At 39.1% G+C, this 18,306-nt stretch overlaps 1 protein-coding gene across 1 annotated transcript in view; it reads left to right on the top strand.

The window, feature by feature from the left end:
* GPC6 (glypican 6) overlaps positions 1 to 18,306 on the top strand; it is a 1,085,256-nt gene that overhangs the window by 969,346 nt on the left and 97,604 nt on the right. Inside the window, exon 6 of the mRNA XM_006089840.3 lies at positions 15,492 to 15,635. Coding sequence (XP_006089902.1) covers positions 15,492 to 15,635 — 144 coding nt within the window. The remainder of the gene's footprint in view (positions 1 to 15,491; positions 15,636 to 18,306) is intronic.

Here is an 18,306-nt window from a genome sequence, read left to right as displayed (position 1 = left end):
TATAATGGAAAGTACAAGGTGGCTGGAATTTGGCCACATCTACTAGGAAACACTGACAGGATTTGCTGATGCAATGGTTATGTTCTAAAAGGTCTTATTTCTTCAAGGGAATAGAATTTGGAACCATGTAGTTTTATTTTCCCTACAAGCCACATCCATGAAAATCATGCATGCACTAAAGTCTAAAATCTACATTCCAGCTAAGAACTGGATGGTTGAATTTTAACCTTTTTCAAGGAACCCTCAGTCACTGTTGATAGTCTCATCAAATTTGAAGTTCCAGATTCCGCTGGAGTATTTGCATAAACAGAGACTTTGTTAACTCCTAATAGGTGAGCTTCAATGAGACCAGGAACTGTTTCCTAATTGCAGGCCTGACATCCTGCGAGTTGTAAACCTTACAAATGACAAAGACTGTTTACTCCAGGATATTATTGACAACTTCTCCTTAGAAAATCATTTGCCTTATTACAGCAGTTATGGATAGAACTCATTCCCAGTGCCTCTTTCAGAAAAGCAACAATATTTATAACTGCCAGCTCATCCTTATTGAGTGCTTCCCCCCAAGGATTGTGCTGTGCTTTATATTTATTACAGGGAACATAACAATGCTTGTGAAGAAATAGGTCTTCCCCCTTACTTTCCAGATAAACAAACCAAGGCTTAGCAAAGTTAAGGAATTTACAAAGATGTCATGGTGCTTGAAAGTACATAGAGGAGTGTCTGACTGCAGAGCCCACATTTCTGGTCACTGCATCACAATGATGTGGGTGCCTACAAGGCTAGTCTCACACAAGGGCAGGGTTCAGGAATACTTGCTGGCTAGATCAAGTATTAAGAGAAGGTTCATGAAGATGGTAAGGAAACAGAGGAGATAAAGCCAGGACTCAAGTTGTCTGTCTTTCTGTCTGATTCCCTTTACAAATTTACCTTGGACTTCTCACCCTACCGAAGTATTTCTCTTATATGGACCATCATTCATTGCTTCCAATCTTTCCTAGAGTTTTAATAGTATAAAATACTAGAGACCCAATGCATGAATTCATGCATGGGTGGGGTCCAGCTGACCTGCCCTGATGGGGGCCCATCAAGCTGGGCTGGTGGGAGGGAGGTGCTGTGGGCAGTTGGCCAGCCAGCCCTGCCCCTGATTAGGGGGGCGGTGGGGGGCAATCAGGGCCTGGATCAGGCTGGTTGGCTACTGCAATGCATGTCATAGCCACCAGTCGTTCTGGTCATTCTGGTCGCTTTGGTCGTTCCACCATTGTGGTCGCTGGGCTTTTATATATAGAGATAAAATTGTATTTTTTCTCCCTTCTGTCTGAAGGCAAAAGATGAACACACCACAATTCTAGATATGAAATCTTCCTCCTCCAATACAGTGATTCTCATCATATCTGAAGTAGGAAAGAGCAAATCTTTTATACTTCATCACTGAGATCATGAATTAGTTATATTTACAGACTAATTAAAAGACCCATTGCCACTATGCATGCCCATGCTCCACTCTTGTCTTAGATCTGTTTTTATAGGTATTCCTCTCCTATTTAGCCCACAGCTAAGCTATTAGGGCTAAGGCACACTGACATTCCTTTTAAAAAATACACTAGAGGCCAGTGCATGAAATTCATGCACAGGTAGGGTCCCTAGGCCTGGCCAGTGATCAGGGCCAATCAGGGCCTTCTGGCTGCCGGCTGAGGCCTTCCATCTGGCTGCTGGCCGGGGCCTCCCTTCCCCGGCTGCTGGCTGTCAGCCAGAGCCTCCCTTCATTCTGCTCCACCTCCTGGTGGTCAGCACACATCATAGCGAGCAATCAAACTCCTGGTTGAACTCCCAAGGGGACACTTTGCATATTAGCTTTATATATATATTTTCTAACCAATCTTTATAGTCAAGTTATAATATGTTGGCAATAACATTATGGCACTCATCTCAAACTCTTGATTTGTTTTTGCTTTGTACAATATACTATATATGGTGTATATTATATAATACTAGAGGCCCAGAGCACAGATTCATGCACCGGTGGGGTCCCTCAGCCTGGCCTGCACCCTCTTGCAATCTAGGACCCCTCGGGGGATGTTAGAGAGCCAGTTTCAGCCCGATCCTTGCAGGTCAGGCCTAGGGACTCCACTGGTGTACGATTCCATGCACCGGGCCTCTAGCATGCATATAAGCTCTTTGGTTAATCTCTTTCTACCCGCCCTCCCCCTTTCCCTCTGAGATTCATCAGTCTGTACCATATTTCCATGCCTGTGCATTGATCATCTTCCCCCTGGTGGTCATTGCACATCATAGCTACCAGCCGATTGGCCGGTAAGCCAGTCAGCCAGTCGCTTAGGCTTTTATAAATATAGATATGTGTATACATGTTTAAAGACTGGGAGGAGCAGCATTTTTAAACTTTTGTTCATGTTTTTTAGACAAATAATCACTGGTAACAATGACAATCATCATGCCTACCATTAGTTGAGCAGCTTCTATATTCATTCAACAAATTCTCTACTGTTTACCAGGCATGAGAAACACAGCAAAGGACAAAACAGATTCTCTGTCTTTATGTCAGTCTCTTTCTAGATGCCTTGCATATTTATTTTAAATCCTTTACTCCTTGTAAAGCATTCATTCCCTGGTTTTACAGGCAGAAATTGTTATATTAGAGAGATTAAGTACTTTGCCTGAGGTGTTGAATCTAACAAGTGGCTGATCAGGAATTGCAACCCAGAACTGTCTGATCTAAGAAACAGATTTTCCCAGTGTGCCACGGTTTCCTCAGTGTCTTACCCCCAGAACTAGACATATTTCAATACTGGAGGGACCAGCCAACTAAGAGAGCACGGTTACCTGAAACCTACTACAGGGAACCTACTGATAAGAAACTCAAGCTGCTAGTTCTTCAAGCCCCAACTAAGCTTATTGCATTCACCAACTTCACCGTCTTCATCAAAGAGAATTTCCTTCATTATCCTACCACTTCTTCTTACCCACCCAAATCAAAGAATTTGCAGGCTTTCAGAAAGTTCCCAAGAGGAGGAAGAAAAAAACTTTGAATCTCTGCCTGTGGATTTCAAATGTGTTGATAATCACCTTCTTATCCTATCAGGGAAGATGAAACTCATCTCACTCGATATAACTTAAATATATTAGGAGTAATTTCAAATCTAATCCAGGAAAAGATTGGTTTGTCAGATATAATCTAAATTAAGAAGGAAGACTTACTAAATTCCAATTGAAACCATCCATTCAATTCATACTTATTACAGACGAGGGTAGAACCCATTAGAGAAGAGCAGGATGGCCCTTCAGGTACTTAATTTTCTCCAGACAATTCTTTCTGAATCTACAGCTCAAATAAAGATGGGGGAAAAAAGCCTCAGAGAACAAAAAAGGAATATAATAATTTCCGCCTCTAGCTGGCAGGTCTTCGTTTCCTCATCTGTAGAATGGGGGGTTGATTGAAATGTTCCCTTTCCAGCTCTAACATTTAATACATTATCTTTTCATTAATGATTAGGTTTCTTTTTCTGGCATCTACTTAACATTTTTTTCTATGGAACTTTTCCTTTCAATATATTCAGGTAGAAATAACATCTTGGGAATTCACATGGAAAAAAAGTATCTTCTTTTTAGCTATGAGGACATTTTTTTAGAATTTAGTTTAAATAAATATGTTTATACATACATGTTAAACATACATGTAAAACTTTGAGCCCCTGTATTATGTATGTCCTTAAGGCCGTAAACATTATTCTTTGTGATGTGGTTACTTGTGTAATTACCTCCTCCTTCTGGGATTATAAATTAGTGGAGGACAGGAACTACATCTTGCTCATTCTTACATTCTACAGAGAGCCACCTTAACATGCCATTTTACACATGGAAGAAACAGTACATTCTGCGTAATTGAATTCAGAACATGGAAGTATAATGCCACAGAGAGTTCAACAAGGAGGAATAGAAATGACCTTAAAATGTACTTGAAGTTAGTCTAGTATTCTTAAAAATTGCATAAAAGTTACAAGGCAAATTATTTATCTGTCTAAACTCAAGTAATTCACATTAAAAAGGAGGATGCTGCTTGAATTATCAGAGGGATCACTTCATATATTGGATAAATATCTAACCATAGTGCTGTACACCTGAAAGTGAAATAATATTGGTTATCTACTGTAATTGAAAATTAAAACTTATAAAAATAAATGAAAACAAAATATTCTTCTAAAAAAATGAGGGTGCTAGTAGCACTCATTTATGGGATCATTTCAGAGTAAACTGATATAATCCATGCAAAATGCTTAGCATGAACTATGTCAAATGAAAACCACTCATAAAAGTTAAGCATTGTACTAGGTGTTATTGAAAATGTCTATAATACAGAAATTATAAAGAGCATTGACTCCATGGTTTTACCTCTTCGATATAAGTCTGGTAACTTATCTTTAGAATCTAAGATCAGATGAACAGGTTTAGTATAAACACACCTGCATTTAAGTCTACTCATGCATGTCATATTTTCAATAGCAGAGAATCACCTCAAAAGGGACTCAGACTTCTGTCTGGCCTATGACATGGCACTGAATAAATGTCTAGTCATCAGACCTTCGAAAGAAGCAGGCTAGAATGAAACACAGAATGGGTGCAGATCATGTTGGCAGCCTGACATCTGGCCTGTGCCTATCGGCAGCACCAATGCCAGCAGAGCAAAGGTTTAGAGGAATTTCAGTGGCCTCTGCCTACTATCACATTATTCCTACATTAAGGGAATAATTGACCTGCTCCATTGACAAGTGGTTCAGTCCCTTCTGTCTGATCTCTGATAAAAAAGCCAATGGCCATGCACTTTATAAAGCTTTATTTCTATTTCTTCTTTAGTTTTCTTTTTTTAAAAAAAGAGCAAGCGCAAGCTCTCAGTGATTTCTAAATTCAGAATATTTTTTCTGGTTATTCAAAGTTTACAGTCTTCCCATCAGTTATAATATTCTAGCAAGAAGCAATGACCTTAAACATCTTTGATTCTTTGATCCTTCGTTTCTATATTTAAACACACACACACACACACACACACACACACACACACACACACACAACTAGGATCTGAGAATCCATCCCATTCTTGTTTGTATCATTACTGAATAATAGGGCCAGATTTTTCAGATGCTAGATACAAGAGGGAGAGGAGACACCATTCTTTTATAAAGTAAAATGAAGTTTCGAGAAAATTGCTTATGATGTATTTATCAGACATGCACCCAAAGCGAACTAGTTTTGACTTTTCTTCCAGGTAAAAGGAATATTTTTTCCTCCTTTTGATGATAAAATGCAACTGCTGATTATCCATAACCTTAGGAGATTTATCCTAAGACTTTTCTTTCATTTTAACTTTAGGGCAAAAGATGAGAAGATTGCATTTACTGTAGTGTACTCAAGAATCTGTGATTGCAGCTCAGTTCAGTTTTTAACACACACTTAGAGCATTCTTAAGAACAGAAGTTATCTGCTCGCTCTCCTGAAAGTGTTCTCCCAACCTCTTCCTGCCTTAAAGAGAACAGCTTCCCTAGAACTGTGCTTCCCATGGACAGTAGGTTACTGTGTCAGGGTTAGTGTTAGTGGCCTCTACCCATTCTCACAAATACAGTTATTCCCAGCACTTACCAATTCCCTTCTCTCAAGGATATGCAGTCTGGTTTGATCGTGGTACAGGCATTGCCCAGCCAGTCAATATTTAAACATGTGAAGGAGCTACTTCTGTGTGCTTACAGCCACCTGTTCTGCTGGAAAACTTGGAATAATATATGGTTTTCTCTTTCTTCTAGCACAATATCTTCATCTCTTTCATATCACCTCCTTATTGTACTAGAATATATCTTAAACATTATCCAAGTAACTTAGATGCCCTGTAAAGTGAAAAAAATCAATAAATTATTCACTCATACATTTCACTTGCTAGCTAAACAATATATTTTTTAAAACACAGTGTTCATTGGGGTGAGTGACAAAAAGAATTCTTGTGTAGAAAATCCAGGCTGCCTGGGACACAATTTTCTGAGTTTGCTTTAGCAACAGTAGGAGTTTTCATCCCAAATCTCTCTCTAGCTCAGATTACTCCCCCGATCACATCTGTTTATCCAGCTGTCTGCTGCACACCTCCACCTGCCACCTCAAATATACCTGCCCCAAACTGAGCTCACGGTCCTCTCATAAGCCCTTCTCTTCCCCAGGGTCCTCTATCCCGAAGAATGCCTCCTACTGCTCTTTGGTCCTTGCCAGAAACCCTGCTGGCTCCTCTTCTTTACCCTCATACTCAATCCATAAGGAAACCAATTGAACAGTCATTCTAAATATATCTTGAATTTATTCACAGCAGCTCTCTAATTTTATCACCTCACACATGGGTTATAGAATCCTGATTAATTTCCTGCCTTGGTTTTGCCACACTCCAATCCATTTCCCACACGGCAGCCAGAGGGATTCCTGAAAGTGCAAATATGTTCACATCACTCCCCTGCTTGATATCATTCCATGGTGCTCTGTTGCCATTAGAATAAAGCCAAGAGGTAGTCCTGCAAGATGTTGTCCTCACCGTGGCCCTCCAGGCCCAGTACTCTCTACTCCTCCCACCTTATATTATTGAAGCAAATATTTATTGAGCATCTATTATCATGTGAGTACCATACTCGATGCTGTGGGTAGAGGTCGTAGTGAATAAGACCTACAAAGCCTGAGTCTTAATAGAAGCTTTAATCTAGGACGTAAGAGAACCTCTATATGTACCAGACATATGGGACAGCTTGGCTCTGTGGCTCAGAACCATCCTCTGTTATCCATATGCTTTTGTACTTGCTGTTCCCTCATCCTGGAACATGCTATCTTCTCCACCCCCCACTCCAAATACACACCATTTGACAGGCATACTCCAACTACTTCTTCACCTCCCAGGCAAGAGTCAGTGGTAGACTGGCTGCTGTTCATAGGAAACCTGCTACTTTGTAGTGTTTCCCAATTTCTGTGTTGATTTCAAGCTACCAGCATGATGTCACTGAACACAGAGTAGTACCCCCCTATATGGTTGTATGTAAGTAATCTCAGCATAGAATTGGCGTGAGTAGCCTCAGAGCATAGATAATAGTAAGCAATTAGAAAATAATAAGTCGTGAGTGTATATGACCTTTGTTTTCAATATAATTTATATAATGTTAAGTGCATACAATTTAACTTTTAATAATCATTGTGTTTAATGACTGGATTGCAAAATTCCTGAAAATTTAACAAGTGGTCTTGTGAGCCGGTAAGAACCAGCTCTGTCCAGCACACCATGGCTATTCTAGGAATCTTTCTCTCACTCTCCAGCCTGGGTTAGTTCTCCCTCCTGAGTTCTCCCATCACAGTTATTACATTCTGTCGTAATGGCCTGATTTCTTATCAGTACCTCATGAGCACAGGGCCATGTCCAGTTGGCATATCCCCAGCCACCTATGTCCAGCCTTAGTGACACAACCACCATTTGTTGACTGGCGGGTTGAATGAATGACACAAAGCCAGGCTGATGAAACTTACATGTTTATGTAAATTTTGCAAAATGATTCTTAGAGAATCACTTTAAACCTTATAAACAAAGAGCATATGAAATAATCATTTAGCTAGGCCAACGGGGTCAGGGTTTCTTTCTCTCCACACTCAAAAAGCGCTTTGTGCTTTTCCACCATTTGGGAGGAAATATCAAGATGTCTGTTGTTTAAGGAATGCAAAAGCTTCAAGGGGAAGAAAATCATCTCTCAAGCAAATGGAAAGAATTTTTTTATGGAAGAACCGATTTTAAGAAGTATGCAGCAATCTGACATATTCTGGGACCCAGCTGCGTAAGCATCAGAGCAGATTATCAAAACCTTAAAACTGATGTGGTAGCTGGAGTTGGAAAAAATGAAGCCAATGAAAAGCAGCCAAAACTGAAACTGATGATTTAACTTGATTCAGTACAACCCAGAATTCTCCTCACAGAATCCTAAACCCATCTAGTGTCTTAGAGTTTGCCAGAGAACTTGGCCAAGGGACCATTAAGAAAAACATGAATCAGGGAATAAAGAGAGGAAGAGAACGAGAGAGGAAGAGAACGAGAGAGGAAGGGAGAGGGAGAGGGAAGGGAATATGAAAGAAGATGAGAGTTTGTTCTGATACGTAAGAATGAAAACCTGTTTTCTTAAAAGGCAATCCATCAGGAAATTGCCAAACTATTGAAAGTAAAAAACTAAAACACCCTGATATTTAAAATGTTTGTGCAATCACAAACATTGTATAATGATTTTATAGCTAAAGAAAGAAGTCAGTATTTAAATGTTTTAAATTTATATTCAAGAAAAAAACTTCAAAGGCTATTAGCAGAATACTGTTAGGAACCAGAGGAAAAAACGTGTGAAATGAGGTTCTAGGTACTGCTTTAATCTTATATGGTGGTGATGACATAGCTAGCTCTTCTTGCTGCTACTGTTAATGAAATGGGTTTTTAAGTATTTTAACTTCACATCTATTTACTATGATAAGTGGACGTCCCTTCGCTCTCCCATTTCAGTTCCACATTTCACTTCCACTTGGAGAAAAGGCCGCCAGCTCCGTGCTGAACCCGGACAGGTGAGGGCAGGACTGTGCTACCCGCAACCACTGCGGTGCAAGGGAGGCTCTGCCCCAGCCCACGCTGTCATCCACTTTGCTGTGGGAAGCAGCCAGTGCCTGAGATGTGCTCCCAGTTACCTCTAGAACCCATGGCGCTTGGCTTGCCCACCTGACTCTTTTGTACACAAAGTCAGTCCTCTGCTCTCTAATCGGCTTGTCAAGCACAGTGAGTAGCAATTAGCAAATGATCAAGAAACAGGACTTTTCAGAGAGATGCCAATTAAAACCACAATGAGCTATCACCTCAGGCCTGTCAGAATGACTATGAGGGAACTCTTGTGCACTGCTGATGAGAAGGCACATGGGTGCAGCCACTGTGGAAAACAGTATGGAGTTACCTCAAAAATTAAAAATGGAACTGCCTTATGACCCAGCAATCCCACTTTTGGGAATATATCCAAAGAACCCCAAGATGCTAATTCAAAAGAATAGATGTACCCCTATGTTCATTGCAGCATTATTTACAATAGCCAAGATTTGGAAGCAGCCCTTGTCCATCAGTAGATGAGTGGATAAAAAAAAGCTGTGGTACATTTACACAATGGAATACGACATGGCCATTAAAAAAATGAAATCTTACTTTTTGAGACATCATGGATGGACCTGGAGATTATTATGCTAAGTGAAATAAGCCAGTCAGAGAAAGACAAATACCGTATGATCTCACTTATATGTGGAATCTAGTGAACAAAACAAATTGACAAACAAAATAGAAACAGAGGCATGGGTACATGGAACAGACTGACCGCTGTCATAGTGCAGAACGGGATGAAAGAAGGTGAAGGGATTAAGTAAAAAACATATACACATAACACATAGATAAAGACAACAGTGTGGTGAAAGCCAGAGAGGAAGCGAGGAGGGAAGTAGGTGGAGGTGGGAAAAGCGGGGAGAAATGGGGATGGAAAGAGACTTTGCTTGGAGCAATGAGCACATGCCACCATGTGTAGATGATGTTTTATTGAGTTGTACACTTGAAACCCGTATGGTTTTGTGAACCAGTGTCACCCCAATAAATTAAGTTAAATAAAATATTCTGCATGACAAAAAAAAGAAACAGGATTTTTTTGGTTATAGTTATCAAGTTAAAGTTATTGATTTAGTTTTGCTTTAGTTTGGCACAGAAATGGAGTAAGGGAAACATCAAATGATTTTTTTATGCATGATTCATTGTATTTTCTGAAGGCAGAAAGGTTAAACTTTGATTTCGAAGAGGTGATTGTTTGAGACAAGTGTATATAACACACAGCATGGTGAGTGTCTGGCCCATCCTGATGCTCAGTCAGTGAATTCTCTTTCCTTTCCAATTTTCTTTCTCTTTACAGAAATCCACCTCCCCATTGCCTTCAATAAATGTTTGCAAAAGGGAGAAATTATAATATTTTTATTTATTCATGGATTTTTATTCCCAATTCCTTTTTCAAACACGTGTTCTATGGTGAGATCTCTTACAGGTTCTGGGATACAGTGATGAACAAAATGCGTAAGATCCTATCCTTCGTGAAGCTTAAATTATTCATGCATCACTCTGCAAAATCCATATATTTGATTTGTCATCTGTTATTGTCCTCTTTAATTACAGATCACTTCAGATGACAATACATCTTTGTACCTTTCAGTGTATTTTTAAGCACCTTGTTATTTTATCACATCAGCCTTGAGAACTGGGGAGAACGTGTGACCCCCAAGGTCACACAGGTGTCAGGAAAAAGACCCAAGTTAGGACTCCAAGATTTTAAACTGTCATTCATGACCTTTCTATTATGACCTGACAACTGTCTCATGAAAATATGTGTGGAGCCAATGCAGATATGATAGCTTCTGTTTCCCTGGGAACAAACCCAATAGATTGGAATTCCCCAAGTGGTCGCCTAACAAATAGTTCATTCATTAACACTGTAATACAAATTAGAATCGAATAAGTAAATAAAAAATCCTTACTCTCAAAACATCAATTCCAATTAAATCTAGGTAGCATTAACTGCCACCTATGTTAATATAAAACATTAGAGTTGTTTGAAAATTTCAGCACAATTTATGGGGCTAGCAACAACTTTCCCACCATAATAAAAGCTCACTGAGTAGAAACTGAGAAGACAGAATATTTTAAAAGCATAGGAGCTGAGACAGGATTGATCTGCAGGCACTGCTTCTCAGGTTGCCAGCAATGGCTTCAGTGGACGTATAATCAACCTGCAGAAGATAAAAGAAGACAGAGTTGTAGGTATAAAGCTGTGGGTGCCTCTGCAAAAGTACACATCATCACCCTGACTGGTTTGGCTCAGTGGATAGGTATTGGCCTGCAAACTGAAGGGTCCCAGGGTCGATTCCAGTCAAGGGCATGTACCTTGGTTGCGGGCACATCCCCAGTTGGGGGTGTGCAGGAGGCAGCTGATCAATGTTTCTCTCTCATCGATGTTTCTAACTCTCGATTCCTCTCCCTTCCTCTCTGTAAAAAATCAATAAAAAATATTTAAAAGTACACATCATGTTAGTTTATTTTAAAGGAGATATGTTAAGATGCTGCAACATTCTTAAAGGAAAGGTGCTTGTATTGAGAAACCTAAGACACAGCATTCGAACCTGTGATCAGCACACCTCCCTCTCTTTCTTGTCCCTTATAAAGGTTTCTTCTTTCAGCACTTTCTATCTTTTATGTCAGCTTCTTTAATCTCAGAATGCCAACAGACTTCTGAGACATCATCTTAGTAATCCTCTTAAAAGAGAGGATTCATGTGCCAGATACCTTCTGGAAATCCACAGGTGTTGCGAGTCAGCTACGTGGGAAGGATAATTCCTTTGTATATCTGTAGCGTCTGTCTGCATTGGGACTTCCAAATACTTTTCCAAATTATCTAATTATCCTTTCAACACCCCTTGGAGGGAGGCAGGCAGGAGGTAATACTGATTCCATTTCTACAAGGAGTAGAGCTAATGATTTGTTCCACAATGAGGTGGCTTAGCCTAAAGCTGTATTCTCTAGAAACTTCAGCTGTGAAGAGAAGACCTTGAGTCTCTTAAAATAATATTTCTTCTCTCAACTTAAAGGTAGTGACTGGTGGAATGGCTCACAAAAACCTCTAAGTAAATGCAATTACATCTAAATCCCTTCTTCTCTTGGCCAGTTGAAACAAGCCTCACAGTGTATGTCTCCATCATGTGAGAACCTCCTGGGCCAAATAATGTTGGGAAACACTACAAATGGTCTCCCTTTTGACAAGTCAGTGCACATGTTAGCATAAGGAAGCCGGCTAAAATACCTCATTCAACTTTGACTCATGGATTCTATTGTTGACGTAACTGCTGTTAGCTCCTGGAAATAATATTGTGTGGAAAACATGTAAGAAACATCAGCCCACATGAGTGTCCCCACCCCCTTCGAATCTTCTTATTCAGAACTCAAACCTTCTAGAAAGAACAAGCCATGGAATGATATAATTATCTCATTATTATCAAGCACCTATTTTCCAAGACATTGGCTTTTCTGTTTTCCTGCCTTGGGTGTTGCATTTTAATTATCAGAGCCTATCTGCGTGATAAATAATATTCTTATTTCTGTTTGACAAAGCAGTCAGCTAAGGCTGGGTCCTCAGGAGGGTCCTCTGAAGTGGCACGGCCCAGAGCTCTCCTCAGCCCCATCTGCCACCTATCTGCATACTTGCCCTTGGAAAATGGGACCAGTTTCAGACCTTTCAATGCCATCTTTAGGCTCATGATCCAGATCTGCATTTCCAACCCTGACCACTATGCAGAGAATCTTGATCTACCAACACTCGTTTAACCTAAGGCCCCTTCCCCCACATAACTCCCCTTCAGTTTCTTCCCTTACTCCAAATGGAAAACATTAGGGTACCCAGACCACCAGGAAAAAGGCTCATTGGTCTTTCAGAATAATGCAGCCCTGGGTCTACGGCCACAGAACTTTGTCTAACTGCACTGCTGCTATAGCAAGCTCAGAAAAGAGTCTGAGACAGTCCGAATGTTCTACACAAGAATCCCTTTTGTCACCCACCACATGAACCCCGTGCTTTAATAATACTTTGTCTAGCCAACAGATTGCATGTATTAAAAATGAAATTATTGTCACATTCTAAGTCATCTAGGTTGTATGACAGATATGTATTGTTTAAAAAATATTCTCTACGCCTGGCCAGCATGGTCAACCTATGAACCAGGAGGTCATGGTTCGATTCCCTGTCAGGGCACATGCCTGGGTTGTGGGCTAGATCCCCAGTGTCAGGCGTGCAGGAGGCAGCCAACCAATGATTTTTTCTCATCATCAATGTTTCTCTCTCTCTCTCTCCCTCTCCCTTCATCTCTGAAGTCAATAAAAAATATATTTTTAAATAAATAAATAAATAAAAAGAAATACTCTCCACATGAGAATCACACATGCTTTTAATCATGCCCAGGTGAACACAGGGCAAGTTGATGCCCTGGTCTCCTTTGCCACTGTTCCCTTTAGGTTTTGTAAAATTCTGAAAAACAGTTCTTGATCCTCCAACTTGGCATTTCCACACTAAAATGTCTTTTCTTCTGACAAGTCCCTTTTTCTGAGGGTATAATAGACTCTGTGTTGAAGGACCTTCTAGATTCATCTTTGACATATGGTGCCAGATTTTTACGTAGGTCTCCATAATTATGAGTCAGTGTTTTCTTCAGTTTGGATCATAGATCTGGCAATTTCCTCTCCGAATCCATCATCAGTACCCAAACCTGATACAAATGACGGAAAGCTGCTGGGCGATATTAAGCAACCTATATTCTATTGTTCTAATTAATACCTCCCAGCCCCATCCCAGACAAGTGGTAAGATTTTCTGTTGTGATGAAATGTCTCCTAGATCACTCATATTCTTTCAGAGCATGTCTTGTTCCTTTTATCTAACTTAAACCAGTGAGCCAGATTTTTCCCAAAGGGTGAATTAAGAAGGTCTGTCAACCCTTTCGGTACCTGGCTTCAAGAAATCTCGGCAAGGCCATCAGTATGGTTTTGCCTCAGGGCATTATACTTTTTAAAAAGCCAGCTGTCATATTCGAAGCTATCCATGTTAGCACACTCCACAGAACCCTGGAGCTTTGGAAACGTTAATGCCCTCCCTCAGCAGTGACCTTGCCGCTGGGAAGTGTTTGAGGCACGAGGGAGAAAGGGACCCGCTATCTTTATCGCGCTGGTTTACACCATCAACCTCAGAAATTGTGTGAGAGAGGAATAATCAATAGTGTGTTAAGACCAATCTCCAGGAATGCCAAGACAAAGCGTTCGGCTCTACAGAATGCAGAGCTAAAGGAGAACTTTTGAATACGGCACAAGAGAAATGACCTGTAGTGGTAAAACCAAATGAATTGTGTCCCAAGGTGGAATTTGTCACTGGGAATAGCACTCAAGAGCTCTCTGTGTACTTCAGTGAAATCCCATAATATGCCTGATGAAAAAATGCTTACTTTAAAGTTAAACAGCATGGAATCAAATTACAAAACCAGAAGGAATATGTTCTAAACTTACACATATAACTTAAGAATGAGCTGAAGTCAATAGTCCCAAAAAGTTTACTGGGGAAAAAATATACATATCTAGGAATAGAATCATCTCCTATGTAGAAATGGGAGAAACATAAAATTAGACTTCATCAAAACTTCCTGAAAATGTTACTGTATTTCCTGAAATTCTGGTAAAGGCATTATCTCTCAACCAGCAGAGAGTGGGAAGTTTCTAAAAACAGCAAAGTAGGTATCCCCACACCACCCTGAGTGAAATCACTGTAGAGAAGATCTGCCAGTACTGTCCCTTAGGTCATTACAATTATATGTTTGATTTCCCACAGCAACCCCAATTGTGACATGAACAGCTGTCAGCAACAAAATTAGAGGAAACTATCATTATATGGATTTCACCAACTTTGCTAGTCCTATTTCCACACCATTGCTCAAGAGGGTGTTTCCAAAGAATTCATCTGGTAGAGGTTCTCATTATTCAAGGGCGAATCACTGAAGTCATTTTATCTTATAGGCTATACATGAAATACAGTTGTCACAATAATATGAATTCCAAATGGATGTTTATCAAATGCCAAATTCAAGTATATAAAAATGCCTGGGACACAATTCCTTTAATCCTGTAAGCATTGTATGAAGTAACTATTACATTTCCTATTTTTAACACAGTAGTTCCCCCTTATCCATGGGGGATATGTTGCAACACCCCCATTGAAGGCCTGAAACCTCAGATAAGTACCAAACCCAATGTATACTATGTTTTTTTCCTATGCATACATACCTTTTCACTTAAAGGAAGCACTTTATTGCTTCCTTTAGCACATCTGAATTGCCATATCCAAATCACTGCTTTTGCACTTTGGGGCCATTATTCAGTAGAATAAGAGTTACTTGAACACAGCACTGTGGTAAAGCAACAGTCGATCTGATAACCACGTCGAAGGCAGAGCACCTCTGTGTTCGAACTCAGCTGAGAACATGCATGTAGGGCAACTCTAAATGTTGTCACTCTGCTTATGTCTGCAAAAGTGCATGGGTATGGATTTGAGGCTTACAAATTAATTTTAGTGAGTAGGCCAATTCACAAATATGGAATTTGTAAATAATGAGGGTTGATTTATTATGTTGAAGAATCTGAGCATCAGTCACTTTGTATCTGTCTGGGTAATTTTGTGTAATATAGTGGTTGGATTTGTTTAAATTTCAAAATCAGAGTTTATTGAAAGTAAAAGTTCCATGAAAAACATGAAAGCCATTGCATTGCTTGCTTCCACATCATGATCTTAGGAAGAAATGAATTGTGCAACCGAGTTAACTTTTCCATGTTTCTTCCAGGTCTTTCAGGGATGTGGCCAACCCAAGCCTGCTCCAGCCCTCAGGTCTGCCCGCTCAGCTCCTGAAAATTTTAATACACGGTTCAGGCCTTACAATCCTGAGGAAAGACCGACAACCGCAGCAGGCACAAGCTTGGACCGGCTGGTGAGTTCTCGCAGATAGATGGCCTTGTGGCCGCTGTCTGTTACGGGTTATTCTTCACAAGATGTGATGAGGAAAAGTTGGTTGTGAAGGTCATCTCATTCTGATATCTGCTCATAGTCTTAATTAGAATATTGAAAAGTAATGAGATCTTCCTTTTAGGTCAAGAATTAGATTATTTAAGAAGTCTTATCACCATTAATCCACTCCTGCAAAGGCCAGATTTTCAACTTCATATTTCTTCTGAAATATTAATTTGAAGACTAAGTTACTCTGTCTCCCAGCAATATAATTATACAATAGCACATTTTTCATTCATTTGCTTCAGTTATTTATTCAATAATGGTAGTGGGACTTTATGATGAATTCTCCTTATATGGAAAGTTTTCTGTATGGAAGACCTTGCCAAGAGACCCCAAATCAAGGTGAAAGAAATACCATTTGTGTGTATGTGTGTGTGTGTATCTTTTAAAAGTTGGAATTCTTAGACACAGTCACTCTTTGATTCATTTAAATGTGTGTCAAATGGTCTCTAGCAACAAAGCAATTTACTTTGAGAATACTGTACAACCATAAACGTAGTAAACACAACTTTAATGTTTTAAACATCAAATCTTATGACAAGAAATGAAAATCTCATAATTTAAGAGAAATACTGCCTGATTATTTTCAGTGAAACTTATAGTATTTATAGTACTATAAACAATTTATATACCTGTAATCATAAGTGCTGTTAATGTTGCTTTGCCAATTATCTTGATATAAAATTAGCAGATGAGAGCCTTAAGATCATAAAACACTTGAACCACATATGATTATGGCATATAAACTCAGATCTCAATTTCCAATTACAAAAAGTATTTTTATTAGTCACTGTAATAAATTAATTTATCATTTTAGTTAATATTCTTCTGCAGTGTAGAACTCATAAGATTAAATTGGTTGAGTTTGGCCTCAAAATAAGTACATATCAGCAATTCTCTCTATAAAAATCAAATGTACTTACAATATAAAGGCCTATCCACAAAGTGCCAATGAGAAGGGGTAAATGGAATTGTTAACTGCTAAATTATGTTATAAATTTATTACAGTTTATTAGCAATAAGCCTCCCTCTTTCGTGTAGGTTTTGAAAAAGGAATCATCTGGGTAATTGCTTCAAACTTCTACTTTACCTTGATTATGTTAATTCTCTATTCACAGTTTCAGGAAAAGTTTAAAATTAGTCTTCTTTTTTTTTCTTTTAAGCAACCAATTAGATTTTTCTAAACAACTAGCCAATAGTTTTCAAGAAATGATGGTTTCATAACATTTCATTGTTTGGGATTTTACTTTACAAATTCCTGTGTATGTCTAGATCCTTTTAATGAGAAGCAAAATTGGTGAGTATGGGTTCTCTCTCTCTCTTTCTCTCTCCCTTTTTATTTCCATTTTAATTGGCTCCAGCTTAGTTATTAGACCAATTCAGGCTTTTCAGATTTTTCATAAACACTTGTATAAGAACTGGGACACAATGAAGATCGATAAGTTGTGCCTGTAGATGACAATACTGTGTAATGCACTTCAAAATCTGTTAAGAGAGTAAATCTCATGTTAAGTGTTCTTACCACAATAAAATAACATTTAAAAACAATTTGGGTACATTATACACTTAGTTGAAATTACAGTGAATTTGAACAATGTAATGATATCTATGACTACTAATTATTTTCCACCTTTGAAATAGAAGCAAGGGAAGTAGAGCTTCTAGGAAAGTAGAGCAAGAAAATTAATTTTTCTAAAAAACAACAATATTTATGCAATTTAGCACAACCTAAATAAAGCATCAACATTTTGAAAATTTCACATGATGTTTAAAATCTGGTAGATAGGAAAATTGAAATTTGAAGCTTTTATACAGGAACTTTATTGAGGATCTTCAAAATGCCCCGAATATAAAAATCTTGAAGAGTACTTGCAAGTAGCAACCTGATTTAAGCTCTTCTATTTTATGTGCCTCCAAAAATATTTTTAAGCAACATTTTTCTAAGGAGAATTAGTAATGGTCAATCACAAACAAGGACCAGACACAGTGCATAAGGAGTAGTTCAATGCATATGAATTTAAATCAATAAGCCAATTTCATCCTAAAATGTTCTATGACCGCATGTAGTACTTCCTTATAGGCGTGGCTTCGGGCCCTATAAAGGAAGAATGCAGGTTTTATTAATTTTCTAGTGAATTAAATTCTGATTCCTGCCTAAATTGTAAGAATTAGCAATTTGTCATTCACAGTCAGCCATAAGCCTACTGGAGTTACCTTCCCAGCCCCTACGAGCAAGGGACTTTTTCCAATCAAAAGGAGCTATGCAAGGTTATTCTTGAGAAACACAAGTGAGAATGAAGCTCACATCAGACTCTCCCTTTGCAGCCTTTGGCTCCCCCAAGGCTCTTCCCGTTGCGGGTAAAACAGAACTCTGAATAGTGAAAGGTGAAGGAGTAACCAGCCCGCGCTGTGCAACAGTCAGACAAAATCCTCCTGGAGACACACGCATTGGTGAACTCTCCTGACGGGCCTATCCAGCACAGCCTTGTTTATAAACAAGTCTCATGTTACCTACTCCTGTCGTAATTTTCCCCTGAAAGGATGTTTCTTGAATATTTATAAGAAGCATGTGTCTCAGAAAAGGAGAATAA

This window comes from Myotis lucifugus, unplaced genomic scaffold (assembly GCF_000147115.1).
Source record: "Myotis lucifugus unplaced genomic scaffold, Myoluc2.0 scaffold_64, whole genome shotgun sequence".
Lineage (NCBI taxonomy): Eukaryota > Metazoa > Chordata > Mammalia > Chiroptera > Vespertilionidae > Myotis > Myotis lucifugus.
This window is presented reverse-complemented; position numbering and strand designations above follow the sequence as displayed.